General features: G+C 55.6%; 2 protein-coding genes across 7 annotated transcripts in view; one reads left to right on the forward strand and one right to left on the reverse strand.

Moving 5' to 3' along the window:
• Positions 1–1,188: 1,188 nt before the first annotated feature.
• Positions 1,189–7,167, forward strand: LDHD (lactate dehydrogenase D). 3 transcript variants are annotated; one of them, XM_032156423.3, is made up of 11 exons: positions 1,189–1,320; positions 2,291–2,403; positions 2,610–2,751; positions 2,981–3,122; positions 3,264–3,423; positions 3,778–3,977; positions 4,073–4,201; positions 4,281–4,408; positions 5,039–5,129; positions 5,250–5,361; positions 5,442–7,167. In XM_032156423.3, exons 1-11 carry the CDS (start codon positions 1,249–1,251, stop codon positions 5,605–5,607), a joined length of 1,455 nt encoding a protein of 484 aa, XP_032012314.1. In that variant the 5' UTR covers positions 1,189–1,248; the 3' UTR covers positions 5,608–7,167. The 3 variants fall into 3 exon arrangements, with proteins under 3 accessions (XP_032012314.1, XP_058296481.1, XP_032012315.1); XM_058440498.1 differs by having other exon boundaries at positions 1,218–1,320; positions 3,709–3,977; XM_032156424.2 differs by having other exon boundaries at positions 1,218–1,320; positions 3,913–3,977.
• An 82-nt stretch (positions 7,168–7,249) lies between these two features.
• Positions 7,250–20,505, reverse strand: part of ZNRF1 (zinc and ring finger 1) — a 109,158-nt gene continuing 95,902 nt past the window's right edge. Inside the window, exons 3-5 of one of the 4 annotated variants that reach the window (XM_032156425.1) lie at positions 13,081–13,186; positions 11,397–11,486; positions 7,250–10,234 (exon numbers count right to left, since the gene is read on the reverse strand). In XM_032156425.1, the coding sequence (XP_032012316.1) occupies positions 11,429–11,486; positions 13,081–13,186 (164 nt within the window). In that variant the 3' untranslated portion in view covers positions 7,250–10,234; positions 11,397–11,428. The other 3 variants (XM_032156428.2, XM_032156427.2, XM_032156426.2) reach the window with 3 other exon arrangements.

Raw genomic sequence — 20,505 nt, forward strand, 5'->3', positions numbered from 1 at the left:
GATCAGGATAAAACCTGGAAAGAGGCTGAGCGCGGTGGCTCATGCCTGTAATCCCAGCACTTTGGGAGGCCAAGGCAGGTGGATCATGAGGTCAGGAGTTCAAGACCAGCCTGGCCAAGATGGTGAAACCCTGTCTGTACTAAAAATAGAAAAATTATCGGGCACAGTGGCAGGCACCTGTAATCCCAGCTACTTGGGAGGCTGAGGCAGGAGAATCGCTTGAACCCAGGGGGTGGAGGTTGCAGCACGCTACTGCCCTCCAGCCTGGGCCAGAGAGTGACTCCGTCTCAAAAAAAAAAAAAAAAAACCTGGAAAGGGGAAGGGATTCTCTACAGATTCTAGATTTTCCCCACAAAAGACAGCTTTTTGGAGCTATTTTAAAAAATATCAAAGGAATATATTTTGGGGGTAAAATACATCGATTTCTTTCAGGGCCTGCTATCTGTCAGGTGATACTAGAGTCAGGTTGGAATATGGTATCTTATGGCTACAGAGTCTGTTTTGCGTCTTAAGATCAGAATGCCTTAAGAACTCTGTTTTAATGTTAATGCTGGTCAGTTGTGTCTGAATTCTAAAGGGAGGAGGGGGATAATGAGGCATGTCCTAAACCCCTTCCCATCACGGCCTGAATTAATTTTTCATGGTCGGGCGCGGTAGCTCACGCTTGTAATCCCAGCACTTTGGGAGGCCGAGGCGGGCGGATCACGAGGTCAGGAGATGGAGACCACGGTGAAACCCCGTCTCTACTAAAAATACAAAAAAATTAGCCGGGCGTGGTGGCGGGCGCCTGTAGTCCCAGCTACTCGGAGAGGCTGAGGCAGGAGAATGGCGTGAACCCGGGAGGCGGAGCTTGCAGTGAGCCGAGACTGCGCCACTGCACTCCAGCCTGGGCGACAGAGCGAGACTCCGTCTCAAAAAAAAAAAAAAAAATTTTTTTTCGGGTTTACTTTGGAATGCCCTTGGCTGAGAGGAAGGTCCATTCAGTCGGTTGGGAGGCTTAGAATTTTATTTTTGCCTTACAGTTTTCCAAAACGTCCAGTGAACCTCGCCTCTCCTTTAGAAGTGCCGTCCCCGGAGCCCACGAAAATGTCTGCAAGATCTGCAAGGGCCACCTTAAAGCCCATGCCACCTTAAGCAGGCCGCACCCCTGGCCTAGCCAATGGGCTGACAGCAGCAGCAGCTGCTGCCACAGTAGCTGGCTGGTCACCCTGCCACCCAGTGCTCACACCCTCTGGCTGGTGCCTGGCTATGGCCCGACTGCTCAGGTCTGCAACCTGGAGGCTGTTCCCCTGGAGGGGCTACTGCTCCCAAAAGGCAAAGGTACCGGGAGAGAAGAGAAGTCCCCTGGAGGGATGAGGAGGGGAGTGGGGAGCAGGGGGTACTGATCCCAAGTTTCCTGGACTCTGTGACGCCCCAGCACCAAGTGACCTGACCTTGGGCAAAAGGGCACTGGGCTTACCCTGTGGCAAGTGTGGGTGTAGAGTGAGATCAGCTGAGTCTCCACTGCTACCATGAGTGGGGCTGGGGGGAGTCAAATGGATGCGCCTGGAATAAAACACACCTGTGGAAGAAGGCCCTGGAGGAAAGGACCTGGGTTCCAGGCCAGGCTCTATCCTTAACTTGGCCTCCATTTCTCATCTGTAAAATGGGAAGAAACACATCCCCCGCCCCGCCCCCCACGAAGGGCTCCAGAAGCCCCAGGCAAGGTAGAGTGGGGAGGGGGCAGTGGAAGCTTTTCCTCCCTGTAATTCCCTGATCAAGCTCTAAGTTCCCTGTGGCTGGGGTGGTGCTTGGTTGGCCCTGGAGAAAGGAGGAAGTGAGGGACCTTTTCAGTTCACTCAGGCTGGGCTGGCTACTGAAGGAACCCTGCTGATAGCCTTTTTGGAGAGTGAACTCTGGTTTTTTATTTGGATGGCTGGGCGCCGTGGCTCACGCCTGTAACCCCAGCACTTTGGGAGGCCGAGGCAGGTGGATCCCTTGAGCCCGGGAGTTTGAAACCATCCTGGGCAACATAGTAAGACCCTGTTTTTATTAAAAAAGAAAACATTAAAACAATTCTGGTGGCGTTTTTTTCTGAGGGGATACTTTGACCCCAATGGCTCTGTTTGGAAAAGAGGCATTTCTGGAGGGTGGGTTTGTTTAAAGTGGGCCCACCTGGCAAGGATGTTGTCAGCGGGGCGGGCGCAGGCGAGGCTCACTCCAGCCCCCAGCCCTCCCCTCTGACACTGGGGCAGGGCTGTGGCCCCATGTGTCTTTCAGGGGACCCTGGCAGTGTGTTTCTCCCCTGCAGGGCGAGCTCTGCAGGGACTTCGTAGAGGCTCTGAAGGCCGTGGTGGGCGGCTCCCACTTGTCCACTGCCGCGGTGGTGCGAGAGCAGCACGGGCGCGATGAGTCGGTGCACAGGTATGGGAGGGTTCGCGGGCCCCTCCCGTGTTCTGGATTCAACCCTAGCTGAGAGCGAGGGTCCTGGGTTGCCTTCCTCCTCACTCATCTGTTTTGGGGTGCTCTGGCATGTTCTCTGCCCCTCGCTCACTGTAGCCTCAGGCCCTGCAACACCTTGGGACCAGAGGGTGCCACGCCCCGCTGAATCGCTGAGGGTCTGGTTCTAGGTGCGAACCTCCTGATGCTGTGGTGTGGCCCCAGAACGTGGAGCAGGTCAGCCGGCTGGCAGCCCTGTGCTACCGCCAAGGTGTGCCCATCATCCCATTCGGCACCGGCACCGGGCTTGAGGGTGGCGTCTGTGCTGTGCAGGTACAGTGGGGCTCCCCCGCCCGCCCCGGGGATGGTTCCAGCACACCTTGGCACACCTGTGGCTGCCTCCCCCGCCACACACGGCACCTTGGGTCTGCTCCCGCCCGTGGGCTGCCTGCCTCGAGGGGTCTGGTCTGGCTGCTGGGGGGACACCAGCGGGGTGTGGCCCGGGGACGTGGCCAGGTCAGAGACCCAGGTCTGCAGTGGTCTTAGCACCTGCCCCAACCAGGGCGGCGTCTGCGTTAACCTGACGCATATGGACCGAATCCTGGAGCTGAACCAGGAGGACTTCTCTGTGGTGGTGGAGCCGGGCGTCACCCGCAAAGCCCTCAACGCCCACCTGCGGGACAGCGGCCTCTGGTTCCCCGTGGGTAGGACTCGCGAACCTTTCCTGGGAGCCTGAGGGCACCTTGGGAGCAGGGCTGTGTCTGGGGTTCAGGGGACCTTCCTCCCCCAGCCCGAGGGAAAGGACCTCCCGTCCCTGAGGCTACCTTCTGTACGCCGCCCTCCAGACCCAGGCGCGGACGCCTCTCTCTGTGGCATGGCGGCCACCGGGGCGTCGGGCACCAACGCAGTCCGCTACGGCACCATGCGGGACAACGTGCTCAACCTGGAGGTGGTGCTGCCCGACGGGCGGCTGCTGCACACCGCGGGCCGAGGCCGGCATTTCCGGTGAGCGCCCTCTGCGGGGGGCCCGGGCCCTGGGCAGTGCTGGGGGGCTGCCCTGCAGAGACCAGGCTGTGAAAGGCACCTCCTGCCGGCCTCCTGGTTTGGCAGGCTAGGCTTCCTCAGGCTCTGTAGCCCTGTCAGCTGGGCCAAAGTGGATGAGAGCAGGGTTTGCTCTCCCTACCTGAGGCCGATTTGCTTTGTGGAGCAAAAAGCACTGGGCCAGGGAATCTGGGCCCGAGGGAGGCCAGCCCAGACCTCAGTGCCTGGGGTCGGTGTCCTGGGTTCCAGCTTGGGCTTCTGGCCAGAAATCCCTCATCACACAGCCTGGTACTCACCTTGTGTGTCCCTGGGACATAGGAAGAGTGCAGCCGGCTACAACCTCACGGGGCTCTTCGTGGGCTCCGAGGGGACGCTGGGCCTCATCACAGCCACCACCCTGCGCCTGCACCCTGCCCCTGAGGCCACAGTGGCCGCCACGTGTGCGTTCCCCAGTGTCCAGGCTGCTGTGGACAGCACTGTACACATCCTCCAGGCTGCAGTGCCCGTTGCCCGCATTGGTGAGCTGAGGACGGGGGCAGTCAGGGTGGGCTCCCTGGAAGAGGCCCCCCGGGAAGGCCAGGCCTCACCTGGCCTGCCGTCTCCCTGGATCCAGAGTTCCTGGATGAAGTCATGATGGATGCCTGCAACAGGTACAGCAAGCTGAATTGCTTAGTGGCGCCCACACTCTTCCTGGAGTTCCATGGCTCCCAGCAGGCACTGGAGGAGCAGCTGCAGCGCACAGGTATGCTGGGGTGGAGTGGGGCAGCAGGGTGGGCTGCATCAGCGGTGGCTCGGTGTCAGCCCCCCTTCCCCAACTGCAGAGGAGATAGTCCAGCAGAACGGAGCCTCTGACTTCTCCTGGGCCAAGGAGGCCGAGGAGCGCAGCCGGCTTTGGACGGCACGGCACAATGCCTGGTACGCAGCCCTGGCCATGCGGCCAGGATGCAAGGTGAGCTGGGGCTGGGGTGCAGATGGGGCCCACAGCTCAGCCCACAACCCCTTTCCTCAACTCACCACTCTACTGCACAGAGCAGCAGGCTAAGCCTCAACAAGGGGGCTGGGCCTGGCTGAGCAGGTGCTAGAACCAGGGGCTAACAGACCGCCCCACCCAGCTGTTCAGATACTGTCTACAGGGAAAGCACAGTTGTCTGCTAAGCCCTCAAAAGCCCTCCCTGTGAGCCAGGTCGTGGGAATGGTGCGGTGCTCTTGGGAGTTGTAAACGGAAGGAAGGCTTCCCGGAGGAAGAGATGATAGAGAGGGGGATGTTAGCCTTACCTGGGGAAGGGGAGTCTGGGCTCCAGGCAGCTGTGCAAAGGCTCAGCAGCCTGGGGCTTGGGGGTGGGAGCCACAGGGGAGTGGGAAGAGCCTCTGCTGGAAGGTGTGGCAAGCACACCTGGGCCATCTGTCTCCTGTGTTGTGTTGGGGGGAGGCGAGGGCTGAGGCCTAGAGAAGAGCAGGATTATTTCCTTGTGAGGCCAAGAGCTGAAGCCCAGTGCCCCCGACCCATCCTCAGCCTTGACCACGGTGACCCCGTACCCCCAGGCAGGCAGGGGTAACTCACAGGCTTCCCTCCGACCAGGGCTACTCCACAGACGTGTGTGTCCCCATCTCCCGGCTGTCGGAGATCGTGGTGCAGACCAAGGAGGATCTGAATGCCTCAGGACTCACAGGTTCTGCCCACCCTGCTGCTGGGGAGAGGTGGGGAGGTGTCAGGGCTGATCAGAGCCTGGGGCAGCAGGAGGCAAGAGGAGGGCTGGGCTAGAGAATAGTTCTGTCCTCTGGGCCCCCAGGAAGCATTGTCGGGCATGTGGGTGACGGCAACTTCCACTGCATCCTGCTGGTCAACCCTGATGACGCCGAGGAACTGGGCAGGGTCAAGGCTTTTGCAGAACAGCTGGGCAGGTAGGAGCAAAGCCAGGGAGGGGAAGAGCTGAGGGCAGAGGAAAGGGAGCCCCCTGAGGATGTCTCCTTCCTGCCCCCAGGCGGGCACTGGCCCTCCACGGAACGTGCACGGGGGAGCATGGCATCGGAATGGGCAAGCGGCAGCTGCTGCGGGAGGAGGTGGGCGCCGTGGGCGTGGAGACCATGCGGCAGCTCAAGGCCGTGCTAGACCCCCAAGGCCTCATGAACCCCGGCAAAGTGCTGTGAGGGGCTCTGAACACTTAGCCCACAAGTTCCCTGACTACGGAGCCCCTGTTCTGGAACTTTTCTTCATGCCGCGGTCCCTGCAAGGGAATAGACGCTGAGGCAGTCTTCCTGCCAGCGAGCCCACTGTATCTGGGCCCAAGGCCAGAGGACCCAGAGAGAAGCCTGAGCACCATGTTACCCGCCCCACCGGCCCTGTGGCTGGCCCCAGGAGCCTTTGGTTCAGTAAACGACCCAGGGTGGTTCCCAGCAAAGCTGCTTCCTCTCTGCTCCTATGCATCCTGTCCTGGCTGGAAGAGACCGTCTGGGTCCACTCAAGACTCTGATGACACCCCTCCCCTGAGGCCTCCCACTGCTGGGGTCCCAGGACCCTTCCCCTTTCACCTGGTGACAGGAACACTCCTTTCCTGGTATGGAACGTGAGCTCCCGTGCCATGATGATAGGTCTTCTCCTTGGGGCCTCCCCCAATAAATCTGTAATAAACCTGAAACCCACCTGCAGCTACCTGGAAGTCAGCAGGCAGCACTTCCTCCCCTCCCCCTCCAGGGTCTCTGTCCTTTGGCCAGCGAGCCCTTCGTTTTGGGGCTGTCCTCTGACTTCTTATAGCCTGGGGAGGAGGGTGGTGCTCAGGGTTCGGGAAGGAACTCAGGTCCCTGTCCCAGCTACTCCACCTCAGACCTGAGGACCTGCCCACGGCACATGTCACTTAGGATGGGCTCCCCAACTGGGCCTGAACCGGGCCTCTGAACACAATGTGTTCCTCAGCAGCTGCCACGTCTTTAGAAACAGAGATGAAACTATTTTCGCACCCACCTCTTCATGGGTGATGTACCACCAGCTGTTTTGCCCTCAAGGTCTGTCCACCCGAGGGCCTGCCCGTCTTGGGCTGGAGCCCCTGTCTTGAGACTTTGGCAGTTGTTCCCCCTAAGCCCACAGGAGGGCGCCCGAAATCACGAAGCTCAGAAACCACGCGGCATCTGCGGCTCAGGACTCTTCTGCCCAGGGCCTGCAGCGCTCAGCCCTGGGCAAACCTCCTCCTAGGGTCAGGTAAGGCCTGGCAGCCTGGAAGCCAAGCTAAGTCCTCCACCCCCCGCAGGTCCCAGGAACCTGCAGTGCTGTCTCATCTTCCTTGCCCCTCTAGCCTTCCGTCCTTTTTGGAAAGGGGCATGTCACACCCCATGCCCTCCCTGGCCTCCGCCCCTCTCCTCCTCCTCCCATCAGCTGTTCAGTGCTCAGGCAGGCTGCTAGGCTTTAGGCAGAGGCAGCTGCGCTGAGACGCCTCAGTCCAACTGCAGTTCTTGGAACCCCTCCTCCGTTCTAACACTGGGCTCCGGCCGACAGCAGTTACACCAACCTGAGCCTGGAGGCTACTCCTCTGTAACGTTTCTGTCCTGTGCTGCCCTGGTGGGGAGCAGAGACCGTGCCAAGGGCTGACTGGTGACAAATCTCAGCCCTCTCCCCAAACCACCCTAGCACACGTGTGCTCATCACGGAGACAGCCCTCTTGCCCCTCCCCTTCCAGCCAGCCAGCCAGCCACCCACCCTTCCAGGCGAGAATCCTGCAGCAGCTGCGCTCTCCCTCCTGGGTAAGACTCTTCTTTGATGCGCCCTCCAGTGCCTGGCAACTAGGAGGCGCTCAGCAAATGACCATTTCCCACAATCTTTTATTAAGAAAAATTCCAAACATACAGAAAAGTTGAAAGAACGAGTACACTGTTCACTGAAATACCAGCCACTGCAGATTCAACAATGAACATTTTGGCCTTATTTGCTTTGTGTATTTTGGGGGGAACCATCTGGAATTAAATTACACATTTCTTGAAGGCATTCACCTATATAATCCAGCATCTATCTTCTAAGAATGAGGACATTTTCCCATGAACTTCAGTACCATTAAATGGCTATTGGAGGAATGGTTGGTCTTTGTGAGGGTCTCATGTCCCGGAACCTCATCAAAGTGTGCTAGGCCCTTAGCAGAGAGGGTAGAACCTGCTCGCCGGCTCCCTCACGTTCTCTCCCATCCCAGAAAGGCAGAACAGGGGCAACACAGGATTCTGGAGAGCTGTCCGGATAGAGGATCGCAAACATGAGCTCCACCTGGGAAGCACAGACAGCCCCAATCCCACCCCCACAACAAGAGCAGGCAACCTGGGTCCGAATTGAGAGGACACCACAGCCGGCAGAGGGCTGCAGCGTGCCAGGTAGGACTGAAGTCGCTGGGGGTGGGGATGAGCACCAGCCCCTAGAGCCTGGAATAGCACCCGGCGTGGGCTACAGCCCTGCCCCACCCAACTCACAGCTGCTCGGCTCACCCATGGCACTGCCAAAGCAGCAGGCTTAAGCCGCCAAGGTGGGCACATGAAGCCTCCATTTCCAGGTCCAGGGGTCAGGCAAGGAGATCTCCTTCAGGGCTGGGCCCTGCCTCGCCAGCTTTGCTGGTGGAATTAAATATAGCACAGGGAGACACAGTTGCCAGGCAGAAGCAGGAGGTGCTGTGAATAGAACAGTGCCCTTTGTGGTGACAAAGCTATGGGGAGCCTGCTGTGCATGTGCCAGGACCTGCAGGGCAGCTCCCCCAGCCCCCACAGGGACCTCTGAGCTGCATGGTTTTGTCCCCGCTTCACATGTGAAAAATCTGAAGTTCAGATGAAGTCGTTTCCCCAAGATCATTCTGCCAAGTAGGAGAGCCTGAATGCACAGTCTAGAGCCCACGTTCCTGCCGCTGACTCACAACAGCCCCAAGGTCTTCACCCCAGACGGGTCCCACGCTGAGGCCCAGGCTCTGAACCACCGAGTCTTCTTCAGTGTTTCTCCACTGGCCCTGGCTCACGTTTGCCCACTGGCCTGTTGTGAATGCCTTTGCACAGAGTAGGTGCTTCTGGAAGCATCTGATGGAGGGTGACTGCGGAGCCAGGAGCTGTGGCAGCAGGGGGATGGTCCAGCACATCAGGCGGGCCTGAGAAGGGTCAGAGCAGAGAGGCGGTGGAGTCGTCTCCCTCCAGAGCTTTCCTTCGCCGGCTCTGCAGGAGGCTCTGGAATGCTGCTCCGGGAGCCCGCTGGGCACAGGGACACAGGCCAGGCCTGCACTGCTGCTCCCTGCCCCGAGCTGCCCGCCCAGCCCGCATTTTGCCAACTTTTGTGAGCCTGAGCAGTTGGTTCTGGTTCAAGGGCTCTGAGCTGGCACAGCCCCAAACCAGGGCCTCTTCCTGGGCCTCAATGAAGCATGCCCATGAGTCAGCACTGAGACGCAAACTGAACAACAGGCAGGGCGAGTGGAACGTGGGATGGGGAGCAAAGGCTGGAAGGAGGGGGGCTGGGCCCACACCTGGAAGAACCCACATCCTTGCAGCCTCTGGTGGCTGCAACATCCTGGCCCCTGCAGATCTTTTCAAAGGTCCGGCACAATGACTCCACAGAGGAGGGCTGACTGGTTCCATGATGCTTAAGAGGTTAGGAAGCTTGTAGGAGGCATGCCTGACTTGCCACTCTCCCTCCACCCAGGCCTGACTGTCTGAGGACCAATTCACACACCTGGAGCCCCGAGTAGCAGCCTGAAGGAACGCTAAGGAGGTAGGTGAGGGAGTGGGGGGCAGGCCCTTGCCCCCATTTCTTGATTGTATAACACTTCATTAAAATAAAATCACACAGTGCCATCTTTTATTAGACATTTTAATACCATATCAAAACACCTTGACTAATGAAGAAAGCTTTTCTCCCAAGCTTTGAACATTTTTTTTAAACATTTTGTAAGTTTTTTTTTTTTTGTATTTTAATATATAAATACAGAAACCTATCTTGCATGGGCTGATGCCACGTGTGAACATCAATGGCTAAAATGTTCCCAAACATAGTGCCTGAAAACAGGGGTAGCTGTACATATTTCTTAGTAAGTCTTTTTTTGTTTAAGTTTTCTGGGAAAAAATCCACGAGGGCCCAAGAATAATGTTCAGGCATTTTTGCAGGACACTTGTGATTGTTAAATCCTCTGAACTGACCGGAACCAGGAGGAAAGAAGGGAAAAGAGATGGGATCAGTAGGAAGAAAGTTCTCAATGGGTTGTTTTTTGGCAATGAAGTCAAGATACTAGGGTCTCAAGGGGAGAAAAGAGCAAAAAACCAGCCAGAAAAAGAGGAAAAAAAAAAAAAACCCAAAGTAGAGAAGTTGGTGGTGGAGAGGGCCATTTGGGGCAGGGAAGAGACTGTGTGCCCGCCCGCCCTCAGAAGGCTGGCAGCGAGGGCTTAGCTGTGTTCGTCTGTCACTGAGTGGGTTATGGCTGGGCAGCAAACAGCAAGCTGTAAACATCACGAGGGAAAACACCAGTCGACACTAGACTTTTTTTTTATATAATTTTTTTTTTGTAAACACTTTTAAAGACAGACCCACAATGCCTTTCAAAGATGAAAAAGAAAATGCCCTTTCCCTCCTGGACTGAGGGGTGAGGGAAGGATAGCAGTTGATTCATTCTTCTCTCAAACTTGCTCTCATCCAATTTGGTGTCCTCAGGGAGGAAGGGAGAACCATGATCTGGAAGTCAGTGCAGAAGGGGTGCCCTGTTCCCGCTGGTGTCCCAAGCTCAGCTCTGCCCCAGGGTCCGGTGAGCCTCCTCCCTGGAGCAGGGGCTCTCTGTCCCTGTGTGGACCGTAATAAATAAGTGGTGCTCCGTCGGGCCGAGGGCTGGCTGCTCATCCCAGGGCAGCTGCATCCCAAGAGGGCAGGCGGGGCTGGGGCGTCTACACAGGACCCCAGAAGCCAAACAGCACACGGGGAATTTGCAGCCACGTGCCTGGGCAGGTTCTACTCCCCTGCCTCACTCTCCCCCTGGCTCTTTCTTCTCCCCTTGTCATCAGTTTTTGAGGTGGAGGTAAAAAGAGCAAATGTCCCTGATTTGTCTGACATCATCAGCTGTTCTGGGAGTTTACTTGGAATAAATACAATAAACCTAACAAAAGAAAACAAAAACAAGAGAGAGAGAGAAAGGGAGCGGGGAAGAAAAGAGGCCCCAAAACCTTTGGCTGTGAGATGGAGTTGGGCTTTTGGTTTTTATGGGGGTTTTGTCTACTTGTTTGCCAGAAAAAGGAAAATGCCAGCCCAGAACTTGGAAGGGACAGGTGAGATGGGGGTCAGGGGTGGATGGTTGGCAGCAAGCGGGGTACCCCTGGGGGAGAAATGGGGAGGCCAGACCCAGCGGTAAGCCAGGGGGATGTGTGGAGTCAGCACCCAGTGCTGTGGATGGAGGAATCGAGTCTGGCCTGGAGGCCTCAGATTCATCTGGAAGCGGCACTGGAAGAAGCAGTGGTCAAATGATCGCTGATCAGCACTTTGCAGGGAACAATGCACCGCCCATGGCTGTTTAGTAAGTGCAATGTCCTTACGGCAACAGGGAGCGAGATTATCCCCGTTACCAGAGAAGAGGCGGAGACTCAGAGGTGAGCGAGGATGAGGCCAAGCCAGGCACAAACCCAGCGCTCAGACTCCTTTTCCTGCCCGTGCACATTCCCCGGGGATATTCCTGAACTTTCTTTAGGAATGTAGATTGTACTGGTCTCTTCCCCACCTGATCCTAACTCTTCTGAGCCTGTTCTTCGTAACCGTCCATGTTGCTTTGTGTCTCTTGCCCTTCCCAGGGAAAATCATTTCTGGATGACTAACTGCTCACTGATAAGGTGCTCCTTCCCTCTGCTCCTGCTTTCTTGTCAGTGGCATAAGGGCAGCCCGGCTCCCTAAACTGCAGGCCCCCAAAGTGATCTGACCCCAAGCCTTGAGCCCGGAGCACCCCCAAACGCGGGCTCACCTTTGAGAGGAGTCAGCAAGCAAGCCCGCAGGTCAGTCCGCAGGGTGTTCCGGACAAGATCTGTTCACTTCAAACCACGAGTCTATGCAGCTGGGGGGAGGGGGCCGCAAGGGAAACCACGTTACCTGCTGCCCAGGCTGCTTTGAAGGGGCTCTTTCAAAGGGCCAGATTCCTGAGCAGGAGCTTCCTAAGTCTCTTCTGAAAGGATCCCAGGGAAACACAGTCATGTCCCCAGATATCCCTACTTTCTGAAGCAGGAAGAAGGGCAAACACCAAGACTAGTCTTGGCCCAGCTGGAGGCAGCAGTGGTGGCTACCGGCTCAGGGGGATCTGGTGCTGCAGGAAGGGGCAGAGTGGCCTTCAGAAGGACCAAAGCTTTCTGTGCACAGAGCCCAAGAGGATGGCAGCAGCCACCAGTGAGAAGGTGAGAGCGGTGGACCCCTCAGGGCAGCTAGTCAGCTGTCTCCAAGACTCCAAGGGCAGGGAAGTGGGAACAATGGCATGGCAGGAGGGCCACGGCTCTGGGTGCCACGGTCCTGAAAGAGCTCCTCCCTGGGTCAAAAGAACAGCCGTGAGGCTCCCTCCCAGTGGGTGACCTCTTAGGAGAGCCCCAAACTCTACCCTGCTCAGCCATGATCAGCTGATCAGCAGCATCTAGTCCTTCCTGCAAGAGGCGGGAGGGGAGCCAGGCAGTGAAGCCCTGGTCTCCAGTGTTTACAGAGAAAGGCTCTCTGCATCAAAGAGGGAACAGAGATTGCCCCAAGACAGCTTCCTGATTCGTAAACCAACATCTGGGCATTTTCAAAGACAGGGACCAGACAGATAATTTGCATAATTCTCCCCGAGGGCCAAAGATTTCCTTTTCTGGTTCTGGTTAGTGCCTCCCTGGGACACAAGCAAGGCTCCGTGCTGGGAGCTAGACCAAGAATCTCTCCCAGGCCAGCCTTGAGCCTCCTCTGCACCAGCCACGCTGTGTGCCATGCCCAGTTGTCACCCTGTGCAGCAGTGGCCCTGAGAGTCAGGCTTTGAAAGGCCTGAGTGTCAGGAAGAAGCTCTGGGCTCGAGGATTCAGCAGGTGCTGGCCACAGGCAGCACAGTGTCCTGTCTTGGGCAAGAGAGTGCCTTCCTTCCAGCTGGAAACAAGGACGAGGCTCACACTGGAGTCCAAGGGCATATCTGGGCCCTGCTACTTTTAACTGCGCCCAGTGCTGTGGCCCCACAGGAAATGGCTCTTCCTGCCTCCTGGCCCTCTAGGGAGGCGGCCAGTGCAAGGCAGTGGGTATACCCTCCGCCTGGCCTTCCTCGCACAGATTGATGTTCTCCCCGTCGAGCAGAGGGGCCCGTAGAGGAAGAAGAGGCAGGGAGACAGAGAACCAACCTTCCCGGTGGGATCCTAAGCTCCTCCACCTTGTGAGGCTCTACAGGTCTCCCCATCAGCTCCCACCACCTGAGCCCTCAAACCAGAGCACACCTCTGGCAACTCAACTCTGCCCTGCGCTCGGGATGCTCGCACCTTCCCGCCGGCACAGTGAACACCTGTCTGACGGCCTCTGCCCTTACCCACTCGGAGCTAGAGTTCGGGGGAGAGGTCATCCCATAACCAAAGGAGACAGAATGGCTGGAGATGGGGGTCTGCCCCTCTGGGAGGTGGGGTGCACTGAGCTACCTTGCCAACCCCTCCTACCTTTTGTGATAGATGCACAGGCAGGGCAGCCTGGCTATCGTGTCCCCCTGCAGCAGCTCCTCCAGGCAGATCACACACTCACCCGCATCTTTAGTCAGCACATCATCTGCAAGGGGGACAGGGGAGAGTGCAAGAGGGTTAGTCATCAGTGGACAGGTGGCAAGGGGCAAGCGAGGGCCTAGGAACTAGGGGACTGCTTAGCTGCCCCAAGCTGTGCCCGGCTCTGCAGGGGACACAGAACCCCAAAGAGGGACCTTGACCTTAAGACTTTCACCGTGGAGATAATGCGTGGACATCACATGTTAATTACCCAAAGACAAAATGGGATTAATCCCAACACGTGATTAACCAAAAGCCTAGGTGACAGCAGATGAAAAAGGCTTGGAGAAGGGTAGACAGGAAGCAGGGGCAGCATGAGGCAAGCTGTTTTCCCTCCACAGATGCTTTCCTAAACACACACGTAGCCGGTGCGCTGATGGCTGGTTTGGAAAAATATGGTAATGGGGAGAGTGGTAGGAGGCAAGAATGAGAGGAAGAAACAGGTCCCCAAGAAAATCTTTGTGCACGGAGGTTCACAGCAGCAAACAGCCCAAAGGTGGAAACAACCCAGTGTCTACAAACTGCGCAACGGATAAACAAAAGATGATGTATCCACACGAGAGAATATTACTCAGCCAAGAAAAGGAAGAACCACCACACGCTACAACATGGATAAACGTCAACAATATTACACAAAGTAAAAGAAGCCACCTATTGTATGAACCCATTTATATGAAATGTCCAGAGTAGATACATCCATAGAGAGAGAAAGGAGATCAGGATTGGGGACAGGGGGAAATGGGGTGACTGCTTAATGGGTAGGGGGTTTTGTTCCGCCCCCCACCCCGCTTTTATTTGAGATGGAGTCTCACTCTGTCGCCCAGACTGGAGTGCAGTGGCACTATCTCAGCTCACTGCAACCCCCGCCTCCTGGGTTCAAGTGATTCTCCTGTCTCAGCCTCCTGAGTAGCTGGGATTACAGGTGCCCACCACCACGCCTGGCTAGTTTTTGTATTTTTAGTAGAGACGGGGTTTCACCATGTTGGCTGGGCTGGTCTCGAACTCCTGACCTCGTGATCTGCCCACATTGGCCTCCCAAAGTGCTGGGATTACAGGCATGAGCCACCAGGCCCGACCTGTTTTTCCCCTTTTAAAAACTTTATTTTATTGTGGTAAGACTAACATATGCTCTATCCTCTTAACAAATCTTCAAGTGTACAATACAGTATTGTCAACTGCAGGCACTGTGTTGTACGGCAGATGTCTAGAACTTACTCATCGTGCATAACTAAAATGTTATACCCATTAATCCACCACTCCCCTTCCCCCCACCCAGCCCCTGGCCGCCACTAGTCTACTTTCTGCTTCTATGAGTTTGAGTATTTTAGCTACCTCATGTAAGTGGAATCACACCAGAGGTTTTCTTTTGGGGTGATGAAGTGTTTAGAACCAGATAAAGATGGGGGCTGTGAATGTCCTAAATGCTATTAAATTGCACATATAAAAATGGTTAATTTTATGGTGAACTTCATCTCAATGTTTAAAAAGAAAGAAACAAAAATGACCCCGCTCACCATCCCAAAAAGAAGGAACAGAAAGAAGCTACTTGCACCCAGGGGAACCCCGTGGTTTTTATTAAGTCCTGTGACATTCTGCGTGTCGGCAACAGTGAATAGCCGTGATCTCGGGATTCAAGCAGCTCACAGACTAGCAGGGATGCTGAACAAGGAAACCAAAAGGCACAGCGTGAGGACTTCCAGGACATCTTCTCACGCGCAGGCCCAGGGCCGAGGGTATGGGGAAGGAGACCTCATCAGGGTGGGGGTTGATCCGGGAAGGCTTTGGAGAAGGTTGAGGATGGATGAAGCTGGGGTGGGGACGGGAGATTCTGGGCACAGGGAACAGCCTTGTGTTCTGCTGTGGTGTCTGGGGCCAACAACAAGGAGTGCACAGCAGCCCTGCGTGTGCCGATGGGGGCAGTGGGGCACACAGCAGGTGCCTGCACTAAGGGAGGGTGCCCAGGAGGAAAGCATGAGAAGGAAGGGATGGATTCTGAGTTGGGTGGGAGGAGGCCCGGCCAGTTGATGGAGACCTCCAGGAGGCTGCTAAAGCCTAGAGCTGAGGTTTGGAACAGAGACATGGGTGCCAGGCATGGATGTGGGATAAAGAGGCAGTCCAGGGAGAAAGTTCAGACCAAAATCCAAAGAAGGCAGAAGACAAACCCAGGCTGACATGAATATTTGAAGGGCAGGTGAAAAGAGGCGACGTGAACAAAAGGCGACCCAGAAGTTCTCCAAGCCACAGGGGAAATAGCAGGAGAGTAGTGTCTCAGCTGTGAAGAAGGCAGAGCTTGTGGCACGATCCCTTCTCCATCACTAAAAGAGCTTAACTGTCCAGAACACTGCCAATGACAAACACGTGTGCGTGTTTTCCTTTGAGCCTCACCATCTTCCAAGCTGGGCAGGGCACCCGGTGTTATTCTCATTTTGCGAATGAGGATCCGGAACCCCAAGGAAGTCACACACCTCATGAGAGGGCCTGTGCGTTGTGGGGCTGGGACTGCGACCCTCTGCTTAAGAGGCCTTCCCATTGCTGTTTCTTTGTGTTCTCTTATTATTTTGGTAGAAAGGCAAACACCTGGGGCCCATAAAATGAAGATTCTTCAGGGCCCAGAAGGCTACGGCTTCCACTCCTCAAAGCCCCCCACCAGGAACCCCAAGGAAAAAGCATAAAATGGAACCGATTTGATCCTTAAGTCCCCAGGCACATGAATTGCGAGAGAAGTCACTCTCACCTTCCTGGCCACCAGGACAACTTGTGGTCATTTTCTGTCTGGAACATCTGGCTAGCCCGAGGACCCACCTGAAAGGGTGACACAAACTGAGAACGGAGATGGCACAGAGTCTGCTGCTGGAGTGTCTGTCCGCTCAGACTCCAAACATGGCAAGTAGTGGATGAACACATGGGCGTGATCCCCCTGCTTGAATGCACTAGCTACCATACATATTCAAATGCGTGTGTAGGCACAGATCAAAGTCTGGAAGGATGCACACACTTTCATAGTGGTAGAGGAAAGGAGGACTTGGAGAAAAATCCTTTTATGTATTTCTGATAGGGAAGTATACTGGTGTTTGCATTTTACTATGAAATGCATCAGAAGGGTAAGATGGGTTGGTGGATGGATAAATGGGTCTAGTACACTGCAGACTCCAGGTGGCGCGTGTGCTGTTTAATAGGGGCGTTCCCTCTCTCTCTCTTTTTTTTTTTTGACATGGAGTCTCGCTCTATCGCCAGGCTGGAGTGTAGTGGCGCGATCTCAGCTCACTGCAACCTCCGCCTCAAGAGTTTCTCCTGCCTCAGCCTCCTGAGTAGCTGGGACTACAGGTACACGCCACCACACCTGGCTAATTTTTGTGTTTTTAGTAGAGACGGGGATCTCATCATGTTGGCCAGGATGGTCTTGATCTCTTGACCTCGTGATCCACCTACCTCGGCCTTCCAAAGTGCTGAGATTACAGGCGTGAGCCACTGCGCACGGCAATAGGGGTGTTCTCTATACAACGCTTTCAGCTTTGCCGTACACCAGGTGCAGTGGCTCACGCCTGTAATTCCAGCATTCTGGGAGACTGAGGCAGATGGATCACCTGAGGTCAGGAGTTCGAGACCAGCCTGGCCAACATGGTGAAAGTCTGTCTCTACTAAAAAACCAAAAGTTAGCCTGGCATGGTGGCACGCACCTGAAGTCCCAGCTACTTGGGAGGCTGAGGCAGGAGAATCATTTGAACCCAGGAGGCAGAGATTACAGTGAGCCAAGATTGTGCCACTGCACTCCAGCCTGGGTGACAGAACGAGACTCTGTCTCAAAAAAAACAAAAACTTTGCTGTGTGTTTGACATTTTTCATAATATAACAGAGGGAAAAACTTCAACAGAGATGGGAGGAAAAACAGCATAGCTTCGTGAGGGCACAGTCGTCCTGCAGACATTCTTGGACATGTATTCCCCACTCTCTTTGTCTTGGACACCTCATCTATGACATGAGCATATGGGCTACAGCCCTTAGTTTCCTCTAAAGCATTCCTTTGCCTCCATACTTAAGGAGGATTTCCTGGGAACACGGCAATTACTGATTCCTAAGTAGTTTATCTTTGCATTTTCTCCTACTGATTGGTAACTCAACTGTGAGCCCAAGGGACCAGTTAGAATTCTCTGGGTCCCATACAGCTTCCCACACCAGGTGTGTTCTCTCCCCATCTGTGTCAGCTCCAGGAGGGCACATGTGGTCTCCCTCATCGCCCCCCAGGTGGTGATGGATTCAGGGAAGGGAGAGGCAGGTATGAGGATAAGGCTTAGGCGCTTTATAACAAGACTGGACTTGACTCTCTTTTTGCACCGAACCTCACTAGGGGAAAAGGAAGCGGTAGGGGGCGCGAGGGCGATTCTTCTTGTCCTAGGGCGGAAGGCCTGTGCACTAAAGGACTCAGACTTGAGCACAGGAAGGTTAGAGGCAGCCTTTCCTCACCACTCCACAAGGCGGTTTTATGCACAGTGCAGTGTTGTGCCTTTACCAGCTGGCCTGAGTCTGCAGCACTGGTAGGAAGAACTAAAATGTGCAGGCACCCCATCCAGGCTGGCACATGGCAGGGAGCACATTTCACTGGGACCAAAAGCCACTGGCTGCAAAAGGCCACCTGGAGGTTCCTGGCAATAGGAAGGAGTCAGGGGCTTTGACTCAGACAGCATGGGGAAGCCAGCAGTGCCCACACAGAGCCCAGTGCCCAGGGAGCAGCATTCTTCCACGGCAGAAGGCAGGAGGCACACAAACCCAGCAACAGGTTGGAGTGGGCTGAGTACAACTTCCTGTCCCCACCCCTGGGGTTGCGGGAGTTAGTGGCCTCCAGATGTCCCTGAGATCCTAGCAGGGAAGTGGAAATGGCTGAAGCTGATGCTTGGCTATCAACTGGTTCCTACAAGACTTCCAGAAGCATCTGACATGAACCTGTTGCCCGCAGTCAGAGAAAAGCCATGGCAGGGGCCTCGCAGCACAAAACCCAGGCTCCTGGGCCACACAAACTGAGACTCCGCTGCAGATGGACTCACATGTCCCCTGGTATCTCCAGGCCCCTAGAGAAGGGGTTCAACAAATGCTGCCGGATAAGAACAAAGGAACGAAGCCAAACTTTCTGCCATCTGGGTTCTGCCCTTTTCTTGCTACCTCTCAAGCACCTCCCAAGTTTCCTGACACCACTGTACAAAGTCAGCCAATGTCCCTGCCCAAGGGGGAGCTTGGAAGTGTGTTTGGTCTGGCTGGGGATGGTGTCAGTGCCTGTCCCTCTAACCAGACCAGGGAACCAAACCCGAATGGCGGGCACGGCCCTGGAGCTGAAACAGGAGGGAGGGATGATGCCTGTGATGGGCTGGGGGAGGGAGGCAGTGGCATCTTCTGCTCCCTCCCTGGGATCCAGGCACAGTGCTTCTGACAGCTGCTATTTGTCAAAGCAAAGATATCTAGGAGGAGGAGCAAAAGAGCCTTACTTCTCTGAGCCAGCTATACGCAGGTAACTCCTCAGACCCACACACCATGACTCCTAAAGCCCCTGTGGGGATCTCCGGATAAGCTCATGCAACTGCTAAGTGGTGATGACTCCCAAGCCCAAGTTTCTGCCACCCAGCGACCTGGCCCCTTTTCCTTAAAAGACCAGGCCATAAGGGTGTCTTCCCTTGGGGCTGGAATCCACCACTCATCTCACAGGCACTTTACATCTCCCCCTTTCTGTGAAGTGTGTGCAGGGGACCCAAGGTGGATGGAGGAACCTGGTCACTGAGTGAACAGACCAGACAGGAAATACACACACCTGCCCTCCACCATGCCAGGCTCAAGTATTCTGCAGAGAGTCTGGCAACACATCCTCAAGAGACCCTGGAGCTGCTAGAAGTATGGAGGGGTAGGGAGGCTCACACAGCTGCAGACACAGATCTGCACCTGGCTGAGAGGGAAAGCTCGTGCAGCTCTGAGGCAGCAGCTGAGCGTAGGAACATACCTCTCCATCTCCACTTGTGCCTGGTGGCCATTAAGGGCCCAGAGAGAAGGAAGGTGGGAGTCAGAGGGGAAACCCCTGGCAAATGACGTACAGGCTCAGGTTCCACCCCCAGCCTCATTTCCAGCCCAGGTGCGGTGGAGTGCCTGGTCCTGCTGCCTCTTCAGCATGCAGAGCTGCTGGCCCAGTCTGCCAGGGACAGGACAGGGTAGTGCCACCCATGCCAGGCCTTGTCAGCTCCCCTTTTGGGAAATCTGGGGGGCTGTGCTCTTCAGGCAACAGGGTGACCTTGAGCAGAGAGCGTAGCCTACCAGCAGTGGCCCATCCAACTCCCCAGGCCTTTGAAGTGCAATGCAATTGTTTTGGTGAGCTGGGCCACCCGCAATGAGGATAGTGGGGGCAGCCAACTAAAGCTCAGGCCTGGAGCGCTTCGTACTTTCCTACTGAGGCCATTACAGCTCCCTCCCACCGTCCCCTTTCCTGTAGCCACCTGTTTCTGGTTTCCCCACTTGTGTTAGGGCCCTGCAGGCCTCCCCTCGTTGCTTTTGCTCCTCATGCACCCAGCAACGGCCAGTCTGGCGGTCAGTGCAGCCGGTCAGCAACAGCTGAACACCTTGGGTAAGCGGTCACCTGCCGCTGCCCACCCTCCTGTAGGAGTAACAGGACAGACACCTCCGCAGTCTGACTCCAGCCTGTCCAGCCTGACTCCAGCCCATCCAGCATCTAACAAAGGCTCCGGGCAGTGCCCCAAGCAAGGCTGGGCAAACTCCTCGGCCAGCACCCGGTTTCCCCAGGCAGGGAAAGAGTAGGGTGCTTTCATTCTGACCACAGGGTCTCTTAGAGGAGGAGACACAGGACAAAGAAGTGCCTGTAGGCACAGGGCAGGCTATAGCAGGAGCCATTTCTGCTTTTCCAGGAAGCCAGGTCCTCTCACATTTTTATTTTATATTTTATTTTTTGAGACAGGGTCAAGCTCTGTTGCCTAGGCTGGAGTGCAGTGGCATGATCAAGCTCACTGCTGCCTCGATCTCCTGGGCTCAAGTGATCCTTTCACCTCGGACTCCTGAGAAGCTGGGACTACAGGTGCTTGCCACCACGTCAGACAAATTTTTTGTTTTTAGTAAATGGGGTCTCACTATGTTGCCCAGGCTGGTTTCAAATTCCTGAGCTCAAGCAATCTCGGCTTCCCAAAGTGTTGGGATTACAGACGTGAGTCACTGCACCCAGCCTCCCTTGCCTTTAAAAGACAGTTTGTGTGACATTTACCATCTCAGCCTTAAAGATGGGGGCAATGGCCTTTGGCAGAGGGGAGGAAGAGGGCATCATGACGTAAGAAGCTGAGCATGGGC

This window comes from Hylobates moloch, unplaced genomic scaffold, assembly GCF_009828535.3.
Source record: "Hylobates moloch isolate HMO894 unplaced genomic scaffold, HMol_V3 SCAFFOLD_6, whole genome shotgun sequence".
Classification (NCBI taxonomy): Eukaryota; Metazoa; Chordata; class Mammalia; order Primates; family Hylobatidae; genus Hylobates; species Hylobates moloch.